This window comes from Vigna umbellata, chromosome 2, assembly GCF_029865625.1.
Source record: "Vigna umbellata cultivar VRB3 chromosome 2, Vumbellata_1.0, whole genome shotgun sequence".
NCBI lineage: Eukaryota > Viridiplantae > Streptophyta > Magnoliopsida > Fabales > Fabaceae > Vigna > Vigna umbellata.
In genome coordinates this window covers 6,217,928-6,245,669 of record NC_142166.1, presented here as the reverse complement: position 1 = coordinate 6,245,669, position 27,742 = coordinate 6,217,928, and the positions used below count along the sequence as shown (strand labels likewise).

The 27,742-nt window shown below is 34.8% G+C and overlaps 4 protein-coding genes across 11 annotated transcripts; 2 read left to right on the top strand and 2 right to left on the bottom strand.

Annotated features, from left to right (window-relative positions):
- The first annotated feature begins 4,105 nt into the window (after positions 1-4,105).
- Positions 4,106-8,688, top strand: LOC124829320 (organic solute transporter ostalpha protein (DUF300)). Its single transcript, XM_088105894.1, has 8 exons — positions 4,106-4,552; positions 4,867-4,923; positions 5,625-5,733; positions 6,089-6,273; positions 6,344-6,432; positions 6,615-6,864; positions 7,695-7,928; positions 8,001-8,688. The coding sequence occupies exons 1-8, from the start codon at positions 4,403-4,405 to the stop codon at positions 8,163-8,165; spliced, it is 1,239 nt and encodes a 412-aa protein (XP_087962020.1). The 5' UTR covers positions 4,106-4,402; the 3' UTR covers positions 8,166-8,688.
- LOC124829313 (uncharacterized) lies at positions 7,161-15,259 on the bottom strand. 2 transcript variants are annotated; one of them, XM_047302788.2, is made up of 14 exons: positions 14,697-15,259; positions 13,585-13,737; positions 13,283-13,492; positions 13,092-13,187; positions 12,889-13,005; positions 12,523-12,792; positions 11,848-12,004; positions 11,621-11,698; positions 11,099-11,199; positions 10,088-10,258; positions 9,572-9,646; positions 9,313-9,420; positions 8,675-9,041; positions 7,161-8,043 (listed from the first exon to the last, which is right to left on the bottom strand). In XM_047302788.2, exons 1-13 carry the CDS (start codon positions 15,222-15,224, stop codon positions 8,691-8,693), a joined length of 2,415 nt encoding a protein of 804 aa, XP_047158744.2. In that variant the 5' UTR covers positions 15,225-15,259; the 3' UTR covers positions 7,161-8,043; positions 8,675-8,690. The 2 variants fall into 2 exon arrangements, with proteins under 2 accessions (XP_047158744.2, XP_087962019.1); XM_088105893.1 differs by having other exon boundaries at positions 13,585-13,724; positions 14,697-14,953.
- A 1,117-nt stretch (positions 15,260-16,376) lies between these two features.
- On the bottom strand, positions 16,377-20,850 carry LOC124829329 (protein trichome birefringence-like 16). 7 transcript variants are annotated; one of them, XM_088105888.1, is made up of 6 exons: positions 20,655-20,850; positions 20,200-20,267; positions 19,983-20,134; positions 19,069-19,149; positions 18,149-18,431; positions 16,377-17,790 (listed from the first exon to the last, which is right to left on the bottom strand). In XM_088105888.1, exons 3-6 carry the CDS (start codon positions 20,131-20,133, stop codon positions 16,962-16,964), a joined length of 1,344 nt encoding a protein of 447 aa, XP_087962014.1. In that variant the 5' UTR covers position 20,134; positions 20,200-20,267; positions 20,655-20,850; the 3' UTR covers positions 16,377-16,961. The 7 variants fall into 7 exon arrangements, with proteins under 7 accessions (XP_087962014.1, XP_087962015.1, XP_087962012.1 ...); XM_088105889.1 differs by having other exon boundaries at positions 20,200-20,850; XM_088105886.1 differs by having other exon boundaries at positions 19,983-20,267.
- A 1,036-nt stretch (positions 20,851-21,886) lies between these two features.
- Positions 21,887-25,149, top strand: LOC124829342 (NagB/RpiA/CoA transferase-like superfamily protein). Its single transcript, XM_047302833.2, has 9 exons — positions 21,887-22,271; positions 22,479-22,534; positions 22,682-22,840; positions 23,020-23,119; positions 23,225-23,364; positions 23,501-23,606; positions 24,221-24,359; positions 24,448-24,716; positions 24,811-25,149. Exons 1-9 carry the CDS (start codon positions 22,191-22,193, stop codon positions 24,877-24,879), a joined length of 1,119 nt encoding a protein of 372 aa, XP_047158789.2. The 5' UTR covers positions 21,887-22,190; the 3' UTR covers positions 24,880-25,149.
- Positions 25,150-27,742: the final 2,593 nt, after the last annotated feature.

Below are 27,742 nucleotides of genomic sequence, written 5' to 3'. Positions count from 1 at the left end.
CTGCCTCTTTGGATTCACTACATAATTTTTGCTGATACATAGAAATTTTCATCTTCTCATTGATTTTTTTTGGATTCAGCTCGAGAAAATGAGGTAGGATTCGGATAATGCTGACTAGTAAGGATGGAACATGCCCAAAGTCATGTTTCTCATATAACAAACTCCTAATTCTAAGGCTGCCTAAATAATGCAATAATATCTCAACCTCCAAAATAAATATATTATATTTAATTATTATATTCAATATTAATTAAGTTTGTATTAATTTTATTCAATATTTTTTAATAAGATATTGAAATAAAAATTAACTAGGGTTAAAAATAGAATAATTATTTTATATATAAGAGAAAGATGAAGAGGAAACAAGAATGATAAGTGACAGTAATTCCGTTTTGAGCACGAGGAATGAAGACTCAATTTAGTAAGGTTTGTGGTACTTGGTCAGGACAACTCAATCTGCCACTTGATTTGCTTCATAATAAAATAACATGAACTCGTGAGATGCCATGTTTCATATATATGTCGTTATGTCTGCAATTCTGTATATGAGACATAAATGAATGTCAATAATAACGTGAGGGGATACTCTGTTCTATAACTAATTAGTAAATTTAAGAATTTATATTAATTGTTTTGAGACAGTATTTGTTTTTCTTTTATTTTTTTTATACATAAGCATTTTTTAACCACAATCATATAACTTAGGCGTCCACATTCCAATAAAAAGAACAGTAAAAGTAGAATAGTCGTTCAGTAGCTGATATTACAATCATCCACAAAAGAACAGAACTTAAAACTTAAACAGTTTAGAGTACTTCAAAATAACATCAACTTAAATTTAAAAATCCTATATACTGCATCATCAGCATCCTCCAACTCTTGTTCCAAGGGAACCTCCTCAACAACATCTGCTCCTATCCAAGTGGATGATCATCACAAAGAAAAACATACACAAGCAGCACACAACAAAGAAAACAAGGGTGAGCTAGATAACCAAGCAGTAATCATATAGTTCAATCAATAAATATCATCGTGCTTAGCTACATATAAAGAACAATCAAGGCATACCACTTTAAACCATGACTCAAACACTCACACGACTCATCCGGATTGTATAACTGTCGAACTATTGGTCGCCTTTGCACTTGCGTAGTTCAGCTGGCACTCCCCAACACTATGCAAGGTAAATCCCCCATCTGTCTATGTCTAAACTCTAAGACTATAGACGAGAACCTCCCTCTACTCTCACCACTTACACTACTCTCCTCTATTTGAGCATGAACAGTGCTTCGAGTGTAGGGATAGACATACCAGTTCAAAGCTTCAAAAAGTTATACAAAACAACAACAATACCCCACACATCACTTTCAATCATCTCACCCTGAGATGTCCACTTCATACTCAATTACATCATTGTAGTTCACATTCATATGCTTTACAACCACTCAACAACACCATACATACATCCTGGCAGTCAAACAACATCAATCAATCCAAACAGAAGAAGAAAAATGAGTGAGATCCCCTCCATGCACCAGTTTACGTTCATATATATATATATATATATATATATATATATATATATATATATATATATATATATATATATTATGATAACAATTTATATCATACGTTTCGTATGTTAATATAATATATATCATACTTTCCTAACTTATATTTCCATAACATTTAATAATATACATACATATATATATTATGATAACAATTTATATCATACGTTTCATATGTTAATATAATATATATCATACTTTCCTAACTTATATTTTCATAACATTTAATAATATACATATATATATATATATATATATATATATATATATATATATATATATATATTATGATAACAATTTATATCATACGTTTCATATGTTAATATAATATATATCATACTTTCCTAACTTATATTTCCATAACATTTAATAATATACATACATACATATATATATATATATATATATATATATATATATATATATATATATATATATATATATATATATATATATATCATGGTTCTTATTTGGTAAACTACTTGTCTAATTTTCATCATAGTAGAGATCTTACTTTCCTCCAAATTGGTCACCGGAGAGGGTTAAGATGTCTGAACGCATTGACTCACCTTCGACGCTAGCACATATGACTAGTCACAACGTACTGGACCAGGCCAGGACTGCTCTATTATCAGGGATGTGCCAACTCAGGTTTTTAAGTCCCCTCTATCCTACCAATAAAGAAAGACTTTTAACAAGTTATGATTTAATTATCTTAGTTATTAAAACTGTCCTACAGTGTTCTAGACATCAAATACCCAATTATATATATCACCCTTCTCCTCACAGTAACCTTAAACCGTATCTGCCCATATACATGCTATCACAGAGCCCTTACTCCAAACCGTCCAACCAGAACAATTTCAACCAAAACAGGTTAATTTCAAGAGGAACACTTACAAACATAATTGCTACATGTACCAGTTCAACACCAAAGCATAAATTATTTAAGCACAATTCCACAGTCTCAGTTATAATTATCCAATAAAAATTTAACATCTTAGCACAACTTCACAAGAACACACCAGTTCAACATTCAACCTACATATATTTGTATAAAATAAATTCATACAAAAATAATTAGCTCCCCTTACCTGAAAAACTTCACAGTTTACTTGACAGGGATGATCTAAATAGTGCTCACAGAAAAATTCAAAGACACCCTATAAATCACCCAAGGGTGATAGAATTAGCTTTTTAGGCTAGAAATTACCACAAATTTGAAGTAGAACCCTTCTAGTAGCATGCATTCAGTAAAATAGCAATGCCCTAGGTGCTAGAAACGGTGGAGAAAAGGAGAAAGTAACTTACCGGTTGGAACAAGAACACGTTCGGTCCGTATGGAGCCCTTGACGCGGTGAACGGTTGAGCACCACCTATCCAAAAATAAAATTGAACGGTTTAACAGGGTAATATTTTAGAGAGAAGGCAGAGCAATATTTAGAAGATGAGTTTTTAGAGAGAAGGAAAAATTGGCAGAGTGGAAAGCTGACTTAGGAGAAAGACCCCTGCTGATCTGATGGACCTGACTACCCCACATAAGGTCCAAAGATCCCTTTATTAATAATTATTTATCAAATAAAAAATAATTTATTTATTTATTTAATGTATAATAATTACATAACAAATTTACTAAACACCCTCGTAAAAGGAGTAGTAAAAATTTATGTGTAATACCCTCGTAAAAGTAAGAAGAGATTTAATTATAATTCTACAAAGGTATGTTCAAATCATTTTAGTATATAGTATAATCATAGCATATCATCACATAAATAACATATTAAATTTTTAACTAAATTAAATGTATATAAAAGAAAACATTTTAATTAGTAATCCACATATCAATTAAATTCAAAATTATTCTATCAAACACAAACATAAATAACCATATAAACCATCACATACAAATCTATACATAAAGAGATATTCACCAAAGAATATCTACATATATGTCTTCCAATACTCATATAAAACATAATTACTAAAATAAAAAAAAAACTTGATTATAAAATTAATTATAAATTAAATAAATTTCATTTATTAATTTTTATATTTTGTTAGGATTTATCGTGAATTGAGTTTAAAAAATAATTTAGAATTATGTATTAGAATGTAAAAGTAAAATGTACAATAACAACAATAACGTATAACAATGCGTAGAAAAAAAAAAGAATTTTCTTAATGAATGAATATAAAATAAATAACGTGTCCGTCGTTAAAATTATTGATTTGACTTAGAATGAGAAGAAAACAAATTAAACTTGTATAGTACAAAAATGTAAGGATTCTGTTCATGGCGAGGATTTCAGAACGAAACGTACACGCGTCCTTTTGGGAAGCGACATAGCAAAACGTGTCAATCTTTGCGCACACGTGTAAAGATCGGTAGTTATATATGCATATTGTGTTGTTCATCTCACTTGCAACATTTTCTAAACATGTTGGTTACTCTTTCGTTCCCTTCTTAATGTGGTAAGTGGTTTTCTGACCATGTTGTCTTATCACCTTAACTGAAGTCCATTTGTGACAGAACATGAATTTCAGATTGTTTATTTATATTAGAACAGTGTATAAATGTAAAATTTTCCTTCGTACAATGTTATCTCTGCAACTATATGCTAGAAGTTTAATGCAGGCAGGTGTGTCTCCTTAGCAGAATGGAATTGTTAATGAGATTGAAGTGGCATTTTCTTAATTCTAATAAGCACGAACCTATGAATGGTTGTTATTGAGACCTTGAACCTTACATTAATGGAAGTTGCATGTTGCATGCTTTGGTGTGATTGAAGTGTAAAAGTTCTCAAGTGTTTAGAGAGAAAGATGCATGAGGAATGGCACCAAATCATTTCTCAAACTTTGAAGGAACATACAAAAATCTTCGCTCACCTGCTGCCATAATTGCTGGTTGTTCTGTGCTTGGAGCTCTAGTGCTGTCTTTCCTTCTCATTCTGCAACATCTTCAATCATACAACAACCCTGCAGTGAGTTCATTTTCTCGTGCCCATTTAATCAATCAAGTTCTTATTTATTCTTTCTTCGCCTCTACTGTGCCATGAGGTGTGGATGAGTTCTGTGGTGTTTGCTCGTTGAAATTTTATTCAATGAAATTTGTCTTTCAAAAAAATAAAAAATGCAGTGCCTTCAGATATCACTTCTGCTTGTGTAAGAAGAAAAAAAAGGACAAAATAACATGTCATACGTTTCCACATATTGAAGTTGCAACCTTTTTAGCTTGAATCAAATGTTTAGAGGTTAGGAACAACTTTGACTAACCCGAAAACTGGTTTACATTCAGGAGCAGAAGTGGATTGTTGGTGTTATTTCAATGGTCCCTATCTATGCTACTGAGTCTGTAAGGTTCTATTACTCTCTGAAATACATTCCTATTTCTTTTTGGCTTGGTTGGGTTAGTCATTTGAAGGAACAACTACATCTAGTCTTGAATCGTATTAAGGTTGTATCGGTATTCAAGCAATTGGTAATATAGACTGATAAGCTGGTAGAAGTGGATTTTAATCAATCTCAGTGGCGTTATGGGATCCATGTAGCTTATCTCAGATGGCCAACTGATATGACTGTAGAAGGAAAAAGAGGAATAAGGGAAGTATAGGAAATGGTGTAATAAGGATGGGAGATTGAAGGAGTGAGGCTATTATGACACAGAGAATGGAAGGGTTCCTTCAGTGATTACATTCCTTTCTTTCATTTCTCTTTTTAATCAGATTGTCTGATCTATTATGATGAATACAATTCCTATATTCTTCTGGAACTATAAACTTTTTTTCACCTCAAAAAGGACGGGGTAAAGTTTAGGAAATCACTAACAATGCAAGCTTTCATGGTTTACTTTTGTGTCTCTAAAGCTATGAAATTGCATGATAAATCACAATGGTCCATGCTCAATCCAAGTTACATCTCCCCTTGTTAAACAAAGCGGAAAGTAGGATGTTGCATGCTGGTTTCTGGATCAAATTTCTACTTCAAAAGAGTTTAGAGTAGCCGCGGTACTTCAACATGACTCAACTTTTGTTTTCTCTCTCCCTGTTATTCCAGATTATTTCTTTGTGGAATCCAAGATTATCTCTAGCATGTGACATTTTAAGAAACTGCTATGAAGCCTTTGCCTTGTATTCTTTTGGCAGATACCTGATTGCTGCTCTTGGTAAGTTACTGGCACCAACCTCAACGTCTTGAGAATATGGCAGTGGATGTTTTAGCATCAGGCATATCTAGTCTTCTTCTCATCTAAACTTGGCTATTTTAGAAATGCAGGAAGTAAAGTAAAATAGAAGTTACATATGTTATATCTGCAACTGAAAGCTGTTCATGAAGGATGTAGTCTTAGGGAACTGGAATAAAAAAGAGAAAAGGGTTTCGGAAACACTTCAGCTCCCCAAGATTTGATGTTATACTCACTTCTTTGAATTCCTGTTTTAGAGAAGACCGCATATCATGATGCTAAATGTCATAACTGAAAATATTTCGCTTAACTCTATTCTTCAAATGCAATGTGCTAGGTGGTGAAGGAAAGGTTGTGGAATTACTTGAAGATGAATATGCAGAGCACCTTGGTAAATCCTTGTTAGATGGCCTAGATGAGAATCATGACATGGATGATAGATCATTTTGCAACTTCTTTTGGCATCCAGGCAAGCTAGGAAAAGATCTTCTCACAATAGAAAAATTTGGTCTTGTTCAATATGTAAGTCGCTGAAGTTTTCCTTAATATTTCAGTTCCAAAACGACTCTAATATCACTAAGATATAGTGCAGATGATCCTGAAGACTGTTTGTGCATTGTTAGCATTTATATTAGAACAGTTTGGTGTTTATGGTGATGGGGAATTCAAGTGGTACTACGGGTGAGTATTCTCTACCAAGATGGAATTCAATATCTGATTTATCATGGTCTCTGACATCATAAACTGATATATCTCGCATGTTTTGTCCATTTTTTTTTCTCTATTAATTGTGTGCACTGGTTAATACTAGGCAAAGTCATCTTCAATTTTTTTCAATAATAATGGTTTTCCACATTTTGCAGGTATCCATACATAGCAGTAGTAATGAACTTCAGCCAGATGTGGGCATTATACTGCCTTGTTCAGTTCTATAATGTTACTCATGAGAGACTTCAACCAATACAGCCACTTGCAAAGTTCATCAGCTTCAAGGCTATTGTGTTTGCTACTTGGTGGCAAGGTGTAGGTATTGCGGTACTGTGTACATTTGAGGTGCTACCCAATGAGGGAAAATTCCAAACTGGTTTACAAGATTTCTTAATTTGCGTAGAGGTAATTAATTCCTCTGTATCTCTTTAGTCTTGTGGTATTTCTCATAACCACCATCAAGATATAAAATAAACATTTTTTAAGAAGCTAGGTTAGACAGATATTTTTGTTTTATTAGCAGAAGGGATAGTGATCCATTTTGTCATCCTATTTGAACTTTGCAAGGTTTATCTTCATCTTCTGCTAGCAACCCTTGGGAAATGGGTCAAGAAACAATAAAAAATATAGGTTGATTCTTTTCAATATAATTATTTTTGGGTAGATGAGCGAATCACACTATTTTTGTTGAGAAAGATCAATTTTTAGTCTCAAAATTTAGGTGCTAATTGTGTACATATCATCATTATGTGCTTCACTGTTTCTAAACAAAAGGCTTTTTGATAGATGATCTTATTTTCTCCTACCTGGAGGCAAATGAATTGAAAGAATTTTATATGCATAGACTTCACTTGGGCGTCTAAGAAATGCTGGTAGAACACTCTTCACACAGCTTTAATGCATTCTCTACGATGAAGCATTCACGAGGAGCCCACTGAACGATATGAGTTCTCTGTTCAATGAATCTCATTTACTAGTGAGCCCTCCTTTTTTCTGGATGTAATAGGTCAACAAATAATGATAATTTCAGAGGCCTCGAAACACAAAGTTATTGTTCCTTGCATGTCAAGGTTTTAAGCCTACGTACACAGAAGTGATAATTGGGTTTCTGAATTCTGAAAACCACCATAGCCAAAATTCTATTATTTTTTAGAAATTAATCCTAAATGAAGACAGTAAAAATGATTTTCAATTCCCTTACATCCCAAACTACTTTCATGTACATGGTAATGCAGATGGCCGTTGCAGCTGTTGCTCATGTGTTTGTATTTTCTGCAAAACCATATCAATTTCTTCCTTCTGCTGCATATGGAAAAGTCAGAAAAGAAACAAAGGAGGCAGCCCTGGAGATAGATGAGGAGAACAGGCAGAAAGCTGCTTTGCTAAAAGAGACATCGACTCGAGTTGGGTCTCCAAGAACAAGTGTGACGGAGAGCGTCCAGGATATTGTTGTTGAAGGTGGTCAGAGAGTAAGTTCATTGCATAAGAATCACATAATCTGCCTTAATTATCACTGTTAACCCATCTTATCTATCCATCAGGTTGTCGAGGATGTTGTACTGGCAATAAATCAAGCAATAGGGCCTGTGGAAAAGGGAGTGACGAGAATTCAGCAAACCTTCCATCACAGAACGGTGGTTTCATCAAATGAGGATGAGGAAAAAGAATCAGATATACAAGTAGAGAGAGATGTCACAGAATCTTAGAGGTAAAGGTAAAAAAATTGCAACTACGAAAATTATTAGGATGGAAAACAGACTACACAATACATGGGCAGTTCCTGCCTGCTTTACGTGTTAATGTGTATATACCTTGATGCAACTTTAGAAGACAGCTTACTAGTGCTAGCTAGGAGTTGCTAGAATAGACAGTATAACCATCACTTCTCTGGTACTTAGCCAGAGGATAAAATTACAATAGATTTCTGTTGTTTATTTTAAAAAGTAAAAATCCTTTGAGATATGTGTCTAATAAGCTAAAAGGGAGTAAAGCTGTATTTGACAAAACTCTTTTCTTTTTTAACAGTATAAGCATTGAAAATTGACTTTCTATAGCAAATTAAACATGCCGGACAAGATACCCTTGGAAAATTTAAATTACCCAATGTTGGCAAGAAAAATGAACTATAAAACGAAACCGATGACATAAGCATATACATTCCCAAAGCAACAACCCCAATAAACAGTAATTTCTATGTAGTGTATAGCAACCATACAACATATTTTGAGGTTTCAGCTTTCATTTCCAGAACAGCATATATCTGCACAACAGTCAAGGCAGCTGAGGCATCCCAAACCAACGCAGAGTTGAGTAATTGCATTTGCGCATTGGGTGTTTATCCGGGTACACGCATGAATGCAGGACATGCAACAGCAGGAATTGCAGAAGGAGCTACAACAATTCGTGGCCCGCTTAACAAAGATTTCAGCCGCATCAGGCCCTTTTGGTTCATGACGTCCCGGCTGAATGTTTTCAGCAGTTGCAGCCAAGTTGCCAAATCCTATACCTAAGTGAGGGAGCAAAAACATTCGGTTCCCTTGTTCTTTTGCACCAGTCTTCTTATGATGGCTCTTTTTTGACACCTTTTTGCCATAATTTAGAAGAACGGTCAGAAAGGGAAGTAATATTTTATTTATTGAAAAAGAAAAACTAACAACGACTATATAAAATTGAAATATAAGAGTTCTATTAAAACAGGAAAACCAACAGACAAAACTCTAGTTTTCTATTGCATGTTACCATAAATCTAATACAAAAAGGAATATATTTGAAAGTGTGAAATGACAAAAAATTTGTTTACATAAGATTATATCCATTTTATTAGGAAAAAGAACCTCAACTTTTGATACATACTTCTTTCTTTCTATCTGATTCCTTGACATTCTTTCGAAGATCATTCTCAAGATTTGCCATAAGCGTGTACTCCGATATAAAGCCCGTTTGTAAGCTTAGTTTTGCAACCTGGCAATTTAAATGAGGTAGCTCAAGAAAAAAAAAATTAGAGAAAAATAAAATGGCCGAATATCAAATTGAAGAACCGTTACAGCCTAGATGAAATTTTAACCCAAGCACGTGAATACGTGGAGTGATAGAACAGAAACTAATAACAAACCCGCTGTTCTAATTTTTCATCGTTTGAGAGCCAAGCTTGAGCAGTAAGATACTCTATTTGGTCCCTTGCACAAATCTGTTAAAGAAAAAGCAGTGCAGGAGAATAATAATTAACAGAAAAGGAAATGAAATGAAATAACAAACTTGTGCATCTTTATTACAAGGAAGGTAAACTACAATATGCACGAGTATAGATGAAGCAAACCACTATTTTTTGTATATGCACACATTAGAAGGATAAAGAAAGCCATGGTTCTTTATGTACCCCCAGAAAATCATAAGGATGGAATGTAAAAAAAAGAGGAATTAGGACTAAATGTGACTGGTATACCACTCTATGCTTCATGAGATGACGGATCCTTCAAAGTTCAAAGAGGATGACAGAGTACCAAATAGATTTCTAGCACCCATAAACAAATTTGAGCATCCTCTCCAGAAATTTTAGATATAGTTTAAGGAAAAAGATAGACAAATAAACTTGAATTGCGAATAAGCAAGGTAGTGCGAAGTGCATTACCCTTTGTACAGGTATCTCCTTAGCCTCTTCAATCTTCATATCTATTACAAAATTACTGAAATCAGCCAAGACCCCTTTAATTTCAAGATCTTTGGGAAAACTGCCATTGTATCTTCCAGAAAAAATCAATGGACCATCTGAGGAAAGATCTGGAATATGGAAGGGGAACACCTATGACAAGATATATTGCAAATAATGCTATTAGAGTGAACCACAAGTTCAGGGGAAATTAGATAAAAGAATGAAACTTATAATAACATATGCTACAGAAAAGTAATATGAATCCCATCATGGCATCATTTTAGTCTTAAATCGCTAATATTTTTCTAAAGAAGATATAAACGGGAAAAAAGAAACATAAAGATAAATAAGTATCCCCCAAAGGCATGAGGGAACTGCAGAATTCAGTAGGAAGAGCATAGAAACTAAAAAAGAAGCCACTGGGATTTTTTTGCAAGCAGGACCTCTCCTAACTCAAATTACTCCATCAAAAACAGTGGAGACTAGGAAACTGATTCCCAGTTTAGAAAATCAATACCGAGAGAAATAAGAATGGGTCAACGCCAAAGGAATCACGTGGACCAGACCCTGTTAGTTAAAGGCAAGTTTTGTCAGTAAAGCCATTAGAGTTAGTTAATTAGTTAGCCTGATATATATAGTGGTGGCAGAGAATGTAATGGAGTATAAAAGTTGGTCCAGTTAGTTTAGGGTGGGAGAGTCTAGGCTCTTGAAATACTGGGGAAGCCTCCTTTGTATCTTCTTAACTCTAGGCATCCATTGATCCAGAGTTAGATATTACTCAATAAACTTCTAAGTATCATTTTCTTTGATCACCCTGATTGTAATCCAGTTCTATCAGACAAATATCAATATTTTGAGCTGGGTTAAGGTAGAAAAACTAAAGCAAATGTATAAAAGTCAAGGACGGAAATTAGTGAGAAGAAAAAAAAAAGCAAACATGCTGACACATTTATTTCCCTTTATCTAACCAGGTGTCAATAAGATGTTTACCTCAACATCATTCAGACCATTGAATATGTCTGCTGTGATATTTGCAAGAACAATAGATGAAGCTTTGTGGAAGAATTGCAGCATTTGAGACTCGATCAAATCTGCAATAAATTCAAATAGGTCATAACTTAAATTGTTGAACACCCGAATATTTTTTATAAGGTTGAACACTCGATCAAATCAGAAATTTTACTCTACTTCTGTTTTTAATGTTTATGCACCCCTTGCAATTAAACAAGAGAAAGAGGACCTTTCTATAAACAATTGTGAAACCAGTGTCCAAAACCATTATAGGACCACTTGTTTGAATGTTTAAGGCTAGTCAACACAATCAGGTAATCCAACTATAATACATAAAGTTACAACCTACCTTAGATAATATAATTGTTTGTCAGGTATGTGTTCATTGACATGGTTTGAAGATCAAAATGTCTCTAAAATCCAAAATTGCCACTAAGCTCACAATAACAAGAAACAACAACGATGACATTTACTTTTTGAAGTTAAAAGTTTAGAACTTGCCTGCATCCAATGCTGCAAGATGTTGGCCCCGACTTATCGTAGCAAGCATCCGCAAGAAATAATTATTGCAGAATGGACCTGGGATTGAATGTGATTCTAGTAACATTAGAAAGTAAACTCAAAAGATTTCACAATACAAAAAAAAAATACTAGAATCGATGAATTTTAATTGGGTAAGAACGTAACAATGAATCCAGACTCCAAATACTGGAAAGAAGAAATCATACCTATGCCAAAAGTATAAATTCGTGGGGTCATTGACTCTCCATTGGTCACATGATTCTTTATCACATCACAAATTTGTCTCTCATCTTCAACAGTTCCATCTGTAACTAGGAAAATAATTGGAACTGAACTTTGAGCATCAGATAGCATCTCTATTGCCTGAAAGAAAAGACAAAGTAAAAATATACAAATATACAATGCAACGCTACCCAATGACAGTGAACAGAAAGAACTGTGGTGACCATTAACAATCACAAAAGCTAATTTGAGGGTCACAAAGACAGTAAAACTATTTGCATCAAGTTGAGCACATATTGATTCATTCATTTGTTCAGTCGACAGTACATTGCACTTTAATTCAGAAGTTTTCTTGTTAAACAATGAATGATCATAACCAAAACATGACAAACTAACTAGAGTGTTGATACACGGAAGAAACTCAAACAGTATAAAATACCGAGAAAACACCTAATCACGTGACTTTTAATATTATTTTATTTTTTAATATTGAAAAAAAAAATCAGCAAAGAAAAATATTTCTTAAAGGATGTTGGATGAATGTTCATGTGTGTTTATGTATATAATTAACAACAAATATGTCAAATAGAAACATAAAATTCACAGTCCACCCCTCCTCCCCCCGGAAAAAAGAAAATTTGTATGAATATTTAAGTTACCGTGTTTAAAGGATGCAAAATATTCGTATCACCCCCTGCAACAAAGTTTATGTTAATCCACTCTATGGCCCTTTCAACAGCATCCTTTGAAGCTAATTCCATTGATTTTGAAAATTGGTATATATCTCCATTAAATGCTATAATACTAAATGAATCGTCAGGATCGAGCTTAGAGAGAGCAACCGATAGTGCATTTTTCGTTTCATCAATTAGCTTTCCGCGCATGCTTCCACTGACGTCAATTAAAAATACGATGTCCTTTCTGAATATCTAGACATTGAGCAGGACCAGCAATGTAAACAAAATGACAATCAGAAAACTATATGTAAAATGCACACCTACAAAGTTTATAGATACTCTACAAACCTTCTTACTCTGAAGATTTCCTGGATGAAGGTACATGCAGAACATATCTCTTTGATCAAAATCATCCACAGGTGCAGATTCCAAGAGAACCCCACCACTTATATGACTTGAAGAATCCTGAATTTATACAACATGCCAAAGTGCAGCTTTCAACAGCTGAAGCTACAAATAAAAATGACAACAAAAGTGGCATTGAGTCTTACAGGCACCACATATGAAAAGCTAAAATCAGTTTTTGACCACGAGAGAACATCTGCCTCATACAAGAAACCCGTACTCCCAGCATTGTTCCTCACTGTCTGTAAAGTCAGGGAATACAACCACATCACATGGCTAATTGGTTCTACATAAAATACGAACTATAATACCACCAATAATTGAACCAAATATGAACCTTCATGGGATGACTCGCTTTATGGTACAGAAGCTCACTTCCAGCTATACCATTCACAGTTATTTCTATCTTCTCTTTTTTTGACATTTTCCCAACAGGGTTGACAAAATCAGGAAAGGTAAACGGCACATTCAAGAAGAACTCATCATTGCTGTATAGTATCTTCTCGTACCAACTAAATTTAACAGATAATTTGGAACCTCCGTCTATCTGTTACAAACATAAGAAGCATATGAACAAGATAACCAAACCATTTCGACCTAGAAATCAATAACCTTCAGAATACACAACATAATATCTACCTGAGGTATATGCAATGTAAACAAATTAGGCCCGATAAAGCCTCCATCTTGACATTGGATCATATTCTCCTTACCATTTTTGTCTTTCATATCAACCAGCAGAGTAGAATAAGACTTCCTATGAACACTGACTTCCACACCTAGAATTGAACCCTGTTAGCCAAATGGTATCAGAACACAAAATCTGCAACTTCTTTGAAGCATTATTCAAACGCATCATGATTGGGAGCGATTATGGAAACCTTACATATAGGCAAGTTTACAAAACATATATTCGGGACTCATTCCACATTAAATAGTAGAAAACAAATTATTAAGTTTTGACAAAGAAAACAACATATAATGGATTTGGAACGCCAGAAATCTAGCCTAGACTTCTTATTCAAGTCCTGCAACTATAAAGCATGGGTGTGAGGGTTTGTTTGTAAACTTGATCTTGGGTAATATCGATTAAGTTTGAAAAGTAGTGATTTATGCTTGAAGTCTTTTTTATTTTAAAAGCAAGCTCATAAAAAGGAGTAGAAATTATCAATTAATGCAAATTTTCTGATTCCTTTAACTCAAAAGAAGTTTTAGGTACATGATCACGCTTGGTTGAAAAAGCAAACACAATTTATTTTTGGTTCAACACATATTTAGGATTGTTAATTAGGTCCCAAAATTAACAAAAATCATAATTAGAACATTAATATTATATCATTTTCATAAATTTATTCCTATACTTATCTGCGCTTTACCCCTTCATAAAAAGAAAGTTTTAAATTAGTCCTTCAAAGAGTAAAATTAATTCGTAAATTAGTGTGTTTAAAAAATATAAATTTTTAATAAGTCAAATTTCATCTCACTTTTTTTTTCTTATTTTTATTTATCTAGTGTGAATTTTTCAAAACAAGCATTAGTTTTTTTTTTTGTTATAGTCCTTATCATATTTTATTTAGCACCTCCCTTAACATATGATCCTTCAGCTAGTTCTTTGAAAGAAAATAGTAACGACTAGGAAAGGGAAAAAAGAAGTAAGTTACAAATATCAGCGTGAAATAAAAAATAGGTAATTCCAAATAAAAATAAACTTGCAGAGGAAGGAACCGAAAGATGGAATTTGTTTCTCGCACCTGATGTGGGACGGGGACGGCAACGATGCAATCGCAGAAGCGGCTGCCGGATACGCAGTGGAGTCGGAACGTGGCGGAGAGGGTGAGGAAGGCGGCGGCGTCGAGATAGCATTGCGCTTGAAGGTGAACGGCGGTCATGTGAAGAGGAATGAGCGCGGGCGGGTCGCACTTTCCATGGACATAAGGCTGATAGCTTGGAACGTCGGGGTTGTCGACGATAGCAGGATTGTGAATGACGGCGTAGAGCATGGGAGCGGTGGGGAGGTAGGAGGTGTTGGACTTGGACATGGTTGGAGGAGGCTTGGGCGGCGAGACGGCGCGGTCTTTGCCGAAGTATATTCTCTTGGAGAGGCGGAGCCCCTCCTCCACCGATTTGGAGAATTCCTCTACCATGGCTTCTTCAATAGAGAAGGTAAGGAGACATCGACATGGAGTTCCTTCCTTCTCAAACCAACCTCCTTTCGTTTTCCGTTTCCTACGACTTTCAATATTTGTGACGCCCGCATAAAAATAGACGCTCCCTCTCATACAATAACGGACACCACCCACGTTCTCCTTTTCTGACGTGGCTTCTCTTTCCAACTAATTCTTTTTTTCCCCTAATAAAATAAAGACCTTCTAAATAATTATATGTTCAAATACTTCCAAATTTTATTTTATTCAGTATTTAAATATTTCTTAATTTTTTTTTAAGTATTTGTTTATTGTTTTTGTGGTTTATAAGAATGAGACCACACTTTCAAAATAACTTGCACTCCCCATATGGGTTTTCTGAATAACGATTTAAGTTGTTCATTTTTTTTTCTCACGTCCACCACAAAACCTATTTTTTCTTTTAGTTTTGATATGGTCTTAGAGCAATAATAGGTAAAATAATATTGCAAGAATACTTTGTGGTACATATCGATTTCAAAATTCAGGTTCTTAAAAAAATTCAGTTATTGATTGCTCACCTTGCTTTATTGAAGAAGAGTTACAATTCTAAAATAAGAACAAAATCTTTGTGAATATATCTGTTTTGAGATCTTTCTAGTTCAGTAGCTTTGTCCATCTAAAAATTTTGGTTGAATGAATTATTGCACCGTACAGAATACATTCTATCAAATTCCGAAGGTTGCGAAGTAGTTTGGTCAAGAAATACTACCTTGTTCTTTGAACTAAAAGGAGTAATCATAGATGTACTTCAAAAATTATATTTGGTGGAATCAATAAAAAGAAAAACAAGAAACATAACCAAATTCTTACTTGGATGAAGATGCAAAATAATGAACACTAGATTTTTGTTACCATGTTCTATTGAAAAACTCTGTTATGAAAAAACATAAAAGAAAGCATGTTTTGTTGTAGACACAGGAAAAAGATCAACTGCTTGAATTATGAATTATTATTCAGAAAAGATGGAGTATGCTGAGAAAGACAACAAAATTAACTGAAAACAAACATTAAGGAAAATAACGTTTCAAGTAATGTATTACAAAAGTATCTGGTTAGTTAAGAGTGGGCATAAATAAAATCTATTAAAACAAAAATACAATAGCAAAAAATTTCATTAAAAGTCACATGTTATTAAATTAAATTTAATCTTTCTTTTCGTTGTTCTCATTTTATATTACATAAGGAAATCATGATATGACATAAGCTACATCACTTGGTTATTAATTTTCGTTAATAATTTGACAGTAAAACGACAAAGAGACTTAATTCATTTTATCAGAGGATTAAAAATACAGTTAAACTTAAGAGAATATTTCACAGTTGTGACTAAATTTCTCCCTCGTAATGAAGAGGATATATGTTATATTGAACTTGTAATGTTTATTCTTTGAGAAGATCCAGTAAGTATACTAAATCTAAAAGTACATTGGAACTCTTTATCTCAAGCTCCCAAGAAGACGAAAAATGGTATCTCCATTTCCCAATGTCTGGAATTGCAGTTGAAGAGCCGAGCATAACTCAGTTCCAGTTACTATCGTTAAATGTTCCAATACTTTAGCTATGTACCAACCTTCTCTGTGAGGAAGCAACTGGCCACTTAAGAAGTAAAATTATATGCTTAACCAATATTGTACAAAAGAAAATCCCGTACTTCAAAGTATCAGGAAAGTCATACTCATGTATCAAAGATCAGGTCGTAGTTCCAACCCTGCTAAGGGCATCTTGTATTGCATTGCATGCCCACAACTGCATCTTCTGAAGAGTAAGGTACAAGATAGGAAGTATGACGACATGATTGGGCAAATAAAAGTATGTAAAATCATGTGCAGACTAGATTTGTGTAAAGAGTATTTCATTCCACGTATCAGGAATGCCAGGCAAACACCAGTGTAAGCAATCCTGCACACCTGGCTTGGCCGAAATGCTAAAATGTGATATATGACCTTCATCCCTAAGCTGAGAAAGAGCTGTTATGTCCAAGATCTTGACCCTTGTTCCCTTCACTGCATTGGCTACAACTTTATCTGTAGACTCTTCACCCAATATTTCCTTTCCCACTGACATTGGTGTAGTGCTGTTACAGCTGCCTCCAGTGTTCCAGTCCCCACCAACAAAATGCCTTGGGGAAATGGTCCGAAAGAATACCTTTAAACTAGGATACTCTAAAAGCTGCGAGCTCACCCACCTAACCACATTGTGAACAGTGAGATTCTTGGCACCCGCAACCACTGCTATCTTCTTGTCAGTATTTGGCACACCTCCAACATGCATTATCCACCGATTAGCATTGATCTTTCCTCGATTCCAATGGTGACCTGTATTGAGAACCAGAACGTTAAACTTGTGAAGGAATTGGCGCAAGAACAGCGGAGGCCGGTCAAGATGTATTGCATATTCTGTCGCTGGATCATCGACATTGATAGGTTCAATATCACAGAGAATTGCAGACCAGTAGTAGAGAATTGTAGTATTGGTGCTCAAAAACCGGTAAGCCCATCCATCAGGGCGAGCGGCACCCTCAGATAGAATCAGCCCATACTCCTTCCCCACATCTTCCACATCAAGCGTTTCCTTCCCAGCAGTGATCATGCACATTAGAGACTGAAACTGCTGCCGACCCAATGAGTCTCCAACAAAGGCTAGAGTTTTGTGTTGCATCCTGAACACAGCCAATGGTTATCAATTTGTAAAAATTGATCCCAAAAATTTATACTAATTTAAACTATGAAGAGCGCAAGTGTATTGCAATCCGTTGTGTAGTGAAATACAAGGTAACTTCCAAACCAGAGGAAATTGATCAAGTACAAAACCATCTTACAAAGCAACCAGAAATAGTAATCACTAAAATTACATGATTAGCCTGTTAGCACAAGCCTCTACCAAACTGATTATTCAAAGTATATCAAGCAGCAGCCAATGATTCAATTTGCGATCTCAAGTATCAAATCATTGAACTGAAAGCTAAATCAATTAGACAAGAGTGCGATCTATAAACATTACTTTAGAACACAGAATACCTTCTCAAAAATTTAGACCCTTCAAATTCCTCCATTTGACAATCTTTTGGCTGCCATCGAAGCCTTTCATATGCAAAATCTGTGCGTTGTGTCAAGCGGCAAGCCCACATCTCTGACAGCCATTGCTTGCATTCAAAACCTGAATATAGTTGGCGGTTGTCTGGAACCCATTTTCCTTTTGCAAGGTTACATACTGGAAAAGGATCCACAAGAAAGCAGTCCTTACTTAATAGTACTAGCAATATATGGTTCATCAATCTAACAAATTTGCATGAAATTTTCCCTGCATCAGAAGAAGGACTTTGATCCTCTAAAGCATGAATGCATGAAGAGACCAAACAAGAGAAAATATATTGAACACTCAAAAGTTTAATCCAGTTTGTCTAACATGAGAGCTTCTTCATCCCTGAATCAGTCCACAGAAATATGTTTTTGTTTGTTGACTACTACTGCTCAAAATAGTGCTAAATTGCAACTTGCTTAGATATGTCACCTCTCGATAAGAGAAGGGAACAAACAATGAGATTATTTTCTCAACTTCGACATTATAACAGCTATAACGTTTTGAGTTTTCTTTAGCAATAAAACTGGTTTCTTAAAAAAATTTAGAGGTAACCTTTAAAAACAAGCTTGTTATCAGATAATAAGCTGAAGAGCATGCATCAATTTTCCTCTAACCATAAGGGTTAAAGGTTTTTGCAAAATTAAATGAAAAGTTGGTTTGTCATAAAAAAAGAGAAACACTTTAAAAAAAACCCAAGGTCAACAAAACAAGTTACATGTATCAATTTCCCTTCAAATCAGCAGAAGGAGTTAGCTTCAAATAATATTCTACGGATACTTGGATCAGCTTGAACATTCCATGAAATTGGGAATTAGAGCGACATATTACATATTCATTTGCCAAAAATTTCCAATACCTTCGTTTTCTGTGGCATTATTCAAACTGATGCCAACTTCTCCGCTGCTATCATACTCATCTAACACACTGGAAAGCATTTCTACAACATCAAACGAAAGACCAAGTTTAAGTCCCAAGTTAACACGAGCTTAACAAAGATAGAAGGGGAAGGGAACAGCAAGAACACATGACAAGGGTTGTAATGGTTAAAGGATGATAATAGTATAATCTAATCTCTTTTTATGAGAGAATAGAACATAAAACAGCGGACACGATTCATCATAACAGTATAATTAACCCAATCAACTTGATGAAGAACAACATAAGCACGTAGATAAATGAGAAATGCAACCATATAATTTGAAAGAAATATATTACGTTTTGTATATGGAGAAGTTCCAGCATTCCTTTAATCCCTTGCAAAGCATTGGGCAGAAACTGCCTGAGACACAACATTAATATTTAGTTTCTTTATCCTATTGGTTGTTTTATTATTTACACGTATACATGGCTTTGGCACGAGTATGTGGACCACAGAGCTATTGGCCAAATTATCTTCAAATAAGCTAAACAACCAAAAATAAACTACTGATAGTAAATACAAGTCGACTGTTCCGCATGAAGTTTCAAAGCTTCGTTACAAAATAATAAGACGGTATTTGGCGCCAATGGATACTAAATAAATGGAATCCTCAATCCTCATCTCAAAAGGATGAGATTATCCTTATCAAGAAACTAGGGATCTACATCTAGCTTCATCACTCATCAAGACAACATGTTCTTTAATTCAGACTTTAAACACTACCTCCAAAGTCCAAATTACTAAGTAACCTTTGCAACATAAATGAGGCCTTCATAAATGAAAAATAAAATAATATTCCCATATTAGGGAATAACACACAAGTTTTATTCAAAGAAAAAACTAATGCAAACCTGAAGAAAAATGCATCAATGTTTGAGAGGAAACAAATGAAGCACGACCGGGTGCTCTCTCCCATGACCATATAATGAACGTTGTGGACACCAGGATAATGGAAATAAGGGAAATTTCTTTACCCTTCAAGCCATAGAAGCCCACCTTCATCCTAAACAGACAAAAGAAAGTTAAAAACATAGGAAAGTAAAGAAAAGGGAAGGGAAGGGAAGACACCTTCTTTCCTTTACAAATGTGTTGAATCCTAAGCTCCAGTTGAGTTATAGTAGAAACCAATCAATAATCTTCCAACAAGAAAGGAAACAAACAAAAATAAATAAAAGGTTTCAGTTTGAGCCAACAATGATTTCGAGCTATAGAGGACAACCAAACGTCGCTTTCTCAAAAAAGCAAGTGATCAATCAAACTCTAAGCAGCATTGAAACAGCAAGACCTTCTTCCACAAAAAATTCCAATAAAAGTTATCAATTTCAATTAAAATGCCTTCATTGCTAAAACATTTCCACCAAGTCCGTTTTGGAAGCAACCGCGACAAATGCACAAGAAACCAAAAAAATGGAAGGTGGATGGCATGAGCTAGCAAGCTAGTATGACAAACGGAGAGAAATCGAGTGATTGCGATCATGGTATGAAAATTAACAACGGATGATTGATTTCACACCAGAACTCACCTCAATAGGAAAAGGGGACTTGGAACCCTAAGAAAGTGTAAAAATGTGTATCGAAAATGAAGTGACTAGAAACAGAAAAAGGGTAGCGTAGATCGGAAGTGATTCATAGATCAGAAGGTGGTGAGTTTGTAGAAGAACCGTTCTGGGAAGTTACTTTCTTTCTTTTCCTGTTTTAACCTTCTTTTCTTTCTCTTTGTTCACGGCTTCTATTGGGAATGGTTAAAAAATACGAATAATGCACGTAAGAAATTTAATATTTTCTTTTATTTTCATTCTTCTCGAAGATTCAAAGACTTAAAATATAAAGTATTAAACACTTATCATTATTACTTTCAATTTTTTTACTAATTTGAGAATAAAAAGTTCTTTTCAAGTGGAACTTTATTTGAATCAATGTTACCACTAGAGTTTCAACTTCAATAATAACATAATTTATTTTCTAAATTTGTTAAAACTATTTTTATAATTTGGTTGGGTTCTCATATATGTTGTTGACTCCAACATCTAAATGTCCACTAAGCAATATAAGTGTGACTGTCATCTGATCTCCGACAACGATTTTTCAAAGTTCGCGTCAAATTGATAACCATTAAATTCTTTAGAAGTCCTCCACTTGTGCGTGTTATTGGGTTAGAATTGATAAATTCGCATCCATGTGACGAAGGAGGCTTATAAGATAATTATCAATGTAACACGTTTCTACATTTATTTCCCATACAATACAAAAATAAATATTATAAAAAATTAAATTTTTATATTTTTTAAGAAAAAATAATATTAAATAAATATAAAAATTATACGTCTCAAAATATATTTTTTTATCAATTCTATTGTCTTTTATAATTGTTTAAATTCTTACATATCTTTCTAATACTTAAATAAAAATATAAAATGAAATTTTGTTTTTTGACTCAAGTTTTAAAATATTTTAAAAGTTATTCATCTTGAATTTTAAAAATGTGAATGAATATAATTTTCGTTTTCAAACAATGTTATGAATATGTTGTCGTGATTTATGACATTGACACGTGTATGTTTAAATATGTGTTGATATCTCATAAGAGCCTCATTTATCATGTAAATAAATTCTTAATTTTTAAAGTTTGGAGAAAATACATCATTGGAATTTAGGATTGAGATATAGGTTAGGCAAGTAAGTTGTCTCAATAAAAATGAATGTTTTTTCTTCTTAAAAGTTGTTTCTAACAATTTTTAAAATTTCCTTATCTTCAATCATAACATAGTGGGCATTTTTAAAACGTTGGTTTAAGAATCAGGATTGTTTGGGTGGTGGTGGAGGATGCCAAGGAATCTTTGTTGCTGAAGTAAAAGAGTGAAAAAGCACGATCGCGGAATCTTTGTTCGCAGTGAAAGATATAGAGAAAAGAAACAACATCGTATTCCTTTGTTTATGCAGTAGAAGAGAGAAAAACGCAGGATTGCGAATTTCTGAAACTCGGTAAAGTAGCAAACACACACTAACCTTCTTCGGGAACCGAACCCTAAAACCCTGAATCTGTTTGGGAAACTGAAGCCATGGCACGTGAGTTCAACGATGTTGCAGCAACGCTCCAATCCATACGCTACAACCGCGGTTCCCTCCACCTTCTCGACCAGGTCCTCTCTTCTCTTTATATTCCTCTTCCCTTCGCCGATTTCGTATGCAAAGATTTTCGCACGTACACACGTTTCACGTTTCCGACAATGTTCTAATATTATATTTTAAATTTGAAAGTCCGGCTTAATAATTTGGATGTGTAGTGGCAACCACTAATCTTGGTTTTGTTTTAATCTTTACATTTCGCCACTGATTCTGCTTTTCAGAGAAAGCTCCCTCTGGAGACCACTTACTTGGAAATTCGGGATTCAACAGATGGCTGGTAAGATGTTTTAGTTGAATTTGAATGAGTTTCGCTACATCAGTAGATAACTTTTTAAGTGGACAATTTTCATCTAGAATTTGGATTATAATCTTAATATTTTCAGTCGGTGGGTTCAAACTATTTGAATGTTCATAACTTTCTCAGGAATGCCATTCAGGATATGGTGGTCCGAGGAGCACCTGCTATTGCGATTGCAGCGGCACTCTCTTTGGCTGTGGAGGTGTTCAATTTAGACGGTTTCAATGGATCAGCTGGTGAAGCTGTTTCCTTCCTGCAGAATAAATTAGAATATCTTGTCTCAAGGTGTGTACAAATTTTCTGCATTTCTTAGGCAGCAATCTGGGTATTTTGGTTGATTTAAGCATGCTTTTGCCAGCGATTAGCATTCGGCATATTGAAGTTCCTTGTGAAGAAGTTAATGTGATTGTCATTAAGTTCCTTTCAAACATGAGTTTTAGCTTATTTCTTTCTTCATGATGCAGTCGGCCAACTGCAGTGAATCTATCGGATGCTGCGGGAAAACTCAAAGAAGTCGTATCAAATGCTGCTGCTACCACTTCAGAGGGCAGGAGTGTTTTCCAGGTATTACTAGAATTTACACTAAAGGAATTCTTGCTTATGAAGAAATTTACATTTTTTTTACCCCTTTTACTCATTTGAACCTGAATATACTGGATTAATCCGTAGGCATTTATAGAAGCTGCTGAAGTTATGCTTGGGGATGATGTTGCCTCAAATCGAGCTATTGGCTCTTACGGAGCTAGCTGTATTCAGCAACAAACTGGGAAACAAAAGCTTTCTGTTTTGACGCATTGCAATACTGGAAGGTGCCTTTTACAGTACCATTCCTTATTTAGTGTAGTACTTCATATAATATAGTTATCTGTTGTTTTCCATTTGTTTGATACATTAATGATTCAGTGTTTGGACGCACTAATAACTTGGTCTTTCATTAATACTCAGTCTAGCCACAGCTGGATATGGTACTGCTTTGGGTGTGATCCGTGCACTTCACAGTGCAGGAGTTCTAGAAAGGGCTTATTGCACTGAAACACGCCCGTTTAATCAAGTGAGTGCACTTTCCGTATTATATTCAAAATGAAGTGAGTGATCTTTCCGTTTTGAGAGAAGATACATCCCGTGTTACATTTAAATTGGATGATCAGTAAAAGTTATTTTATGTTTTTTTTTAACAACTTGATTAATAGCATTAATTGAGAACAGTTTTTAACTACAATGATGTATATTCGTTTCTGGTTTATACCCATGTCCAATATAAAGTTTTAATATGTAGCATCAATTTCTGAACAAGAACACTCAAATAACAGATATTTTTCGATCTGTATCTTGGTGATAATTGTAGTTAATCTAATTAGTTATATTCAGCTTAAGTTTTCTGCGTAGTCATTCATTTGAATAAGGAAAAGAAGAGAGTAAAAATTCTGGGGCCCATTAAACTTAAAATACTATAATTTCATTCAGAGTCAGGATATTAGAGGTGATGATCACGCCGACTACAGAGATCCAGAACATATGGGTGTATATTATTTGAACTGTAGATTGATGACATATAAGAACAAGTTAGCTTAAGTTTGTAGTAGCTTTGAGAACCCATACTATGAAATCAAACTTAAAACGATTTGGAGGTTGTGAGTACCAATCAATCGCAATGTTTAATTGCAGGGATCTAGACTTACTGCCTATGAGTTGGTGCATGAAAAAATACCAGCAACTCTTATTGCTGATTCTGCTACAGCTGCACTAATGAAAGCAGGAAGTGTGGATGCTGTTGTTGTTGGGGCTGATCGTGTTGCATCAAATGGTACTTTGAGTTACAATGAAAATAAGCTATAGTTTGCGTGAGCATGAAAGGTATCATCAGATTCATCTTCCTCTAAATGACATTTCAGGTGACACAGCCAACAAAATTGGAACCTACAGTGTTGCCTTGTCCGCAAAGTTTCATAATATACCTTTTTATGTGGCTGCCCCCCTCACCTCCGTTGATCTATCACTTTCTTCCGGACAAGAAATTGTAATTGAGGAGAGGTCTCCCAAGGAATTGTTGAACGCACGTGGAGGACTTGGAGAGCAGGTTGCTGCATCGGGAATTTCTGTGTGGAACCCAGCTTTTGATGTTACTCCTGCTAGTCTAATATCTGGGATCATCACGGAGAAGGTCTTTCTTTACTCCTTATCTCTCTTTACTTGCATAATTTGTATGGGTTTCAGTTGCATTTTCTCTTCTAAACCATTTCATGTTCTCCGAGCAGGGTGTCATTACGAAGACTTCTGCTGATGATGCATTCGACATTAAAGCTTTCGTACAGAAAACTGGTTAAGGTAGAGTGGATTTTCGCACACAACATATGTAGATTTGAAAAGTATTCAGGTTTGGAGAGAGTGTTGTGACAGGAGGATCAACTATGTCTTAAAAAAAACTGATCTGGACATAGTTATGATTAGTAAACAAGTCAATAAAAAATTCATGGAAACGGTGCCTTGTGTGATTAAAATGGAGTTGTAGGGTTTTTAAGAGCCTTTTGGTACGTTAGTTTGATAAGACTTGATAGCAAAACCTAATTGTATAACATGGTTATATTTTAACATTATGCAATGTTTGGTATAACATTTTAGCATTTTAATATTGCACGAGATAATAGTCAAATGTTTCTTTGTGTAACATTAGACCAGATATAATAAAAATTTTCACTACTAAAATACCTTTTTAAATGGGCATTAACTATTTCTTTACCAGTTAAATGGTTTAATATAAAATATTAAAATAATTCAATTTTAAGAAACAAGTATAAGTTGAGCATAAATGACACTTGTTGTCTTGAAATTTGCAGTGTTAACCACCTAAAATAGCAAAAGTCATTGTTCAACTTGAAACAAATTAGTTAATTGACTTGGTTCATATCAAAATTATTAATTCTTTAATGAAGTTACTCGCTTTTTTAAATTATTCATTTTTTAAATGTATTTATAAAAAAATCTAACCATTTAGGAAAATGGAGTCAATGAATTTAAAAGTAAATTATGTCTTATTTTTTTAAAATAATTGGAAGACGAGTGGGAATAAATTTGAAAATGAAGTTTTTAAAAGTTTATACTTAAGATTGAAACTATAAAATAATTCTTGAGGGCTTAATTGATCCCTCTCACAATCTTCTATTTATAAAATAGGATAAATATCCTAACACTCTCCCTCAAGCTGGAGCATACAAATTGTATGTACCAAGCTTGGAACAAATAAACTCAATCTGAGGACCCCTTAATGACTTGGTCAATACATCTGCGAGTTGATCGTTTGACCCAATAAACTCAGTACATATTTCTTTGGTCAACAACTTTTCACGAACAAAATGACAATCAATTTCTATATGTTTAGTCCTCTCGTGAAACATTGGATTTGATGCAATGTGGAGAGCAGCTTGATTGTCGCAATACCTCTTTATAGTATGGATGTCACAAAATTTAACCTCTTGAAGAAATTGTTTCACCCATATAAGTTCACATGTTAGTGATGTCATTGCCCTATACTCGGCTTCCGCGGTTGATCGAGCTACTACATTCTGTTTCTTACTTTTCCATGAAATAATGTTTCCTCCCAGAAAAACACAATATCCTGTAGTAGACCGTCTATCAATAGGTGAACCTGCCCAATCTACATCACAATACCCAGAGACCTGAATGCTTCCTTTATCTTCATATAACAATCCTTGCCCGGGAGCCTTCTTTACATACCTTAGAATGCGAATGAGAGCATTCCAATGGTCAAACACATGGAGCCTGCATGAACTGACTAACTACTCCAACTGCAAAGGATAGATTTGGCCTTGTAATAGTGAGATAAATCAGTTTTCCAACCAGCCTCCTATACCTCTCTGGATCGGAGAATAATTCACCTTCTTCTATCCTTAATTTCTGGTTTGGGTCCATGGGACTGTCTACCGGTCTACAATCAATCATGACTGTTTCTTGTAATATATCAAGAGCATACTTCCTTTGGGAGATTACAACTCCATCTTTTGATTGCGCTACTTCAATGCCTAAGAAGTATTTGAGACTTCCAAGATCCTTGGTTTGAAAATGTCTACACAAGTACTCTTTTAGTTGAGATATTCCAACAGCATCATTTCCTATAATGACAATATCATCAACATATATTATTAAGTAAACACATTTCCCGAGAGAAGAATGACAATAAAAAACTGAATGGTCTGCTTCACTGCGTTTTAGCCCAAATTTTTGAACAATGGAACTAAACTTTCCAAACCAAGCATGTGGGGATTGCTTGAGGCCATATAGAGATCGATGCAATTTGCATACCATACTAGACTCCCACTGAGCAACAAACCCAGGAGGTTGCTCCATATAAACGTCTTCCTCAAGATCACCATGTAGGAAGGCATTCTTGATATCCAATTGATGAAGTGGCCAGTGACGAATGGCTGCCATGGCAAAGAAGAGACGAATAGTAGTCATCTTGGCTACATGAGAGAAAGTGTCACAATAATCAAGACCATAAACCTGAGTGTAACCTTTTGCAACAAGCCGAGCTTTGAGCCGATCAATTTCACCATCAAGGCCAACTTTAACTGCATACACCCATCGACAACCAACCGCCTTTTTTCCGGGGGGAAGGGGCACCAACTCCCAAGTATTATTGTGGTCAAGAGCCTGCATTTCTACAATCATAGCTTGTCGCCATCCAGGATGATCAAGTGCTTCTTTCACATTCTTGGGTATAACAACAGAGGACACTGAGGATAAAAGAGAAAAATAGGAGGGCGACAATCGATGATAGCTTAGAAAATTATAAATGGGATGATGGTTTCGAGTGGAACGAGTACCTTTTCTGAGGGTAATAGGCCATGCTGAATCATTTGCTCCAGGAGGCGTGGGAGGAAGTGACGAGGGAGAAGAATCTGAAGTAGGAGATTCACCATTGTCTTGGGGAGGTGGACTATCCATTGGGGCCCTGTTATCTCAATATGTGAAGAAACAGGTGTAGAAGGATTGTGATCAAGACTTGGAATGATAGAGACAGTGGAGCTATTTGACTCAACCATTGGAATAGGAAGGACCTGTTGGAGGATAGAAACATCCTGAAGAGATGGAGAGAAGTAAGGAGTCTGTTCAAAGAATGTGACATTGACATACATGTAATACTTCTTAGTTTCAGGAGAGTAACACCGA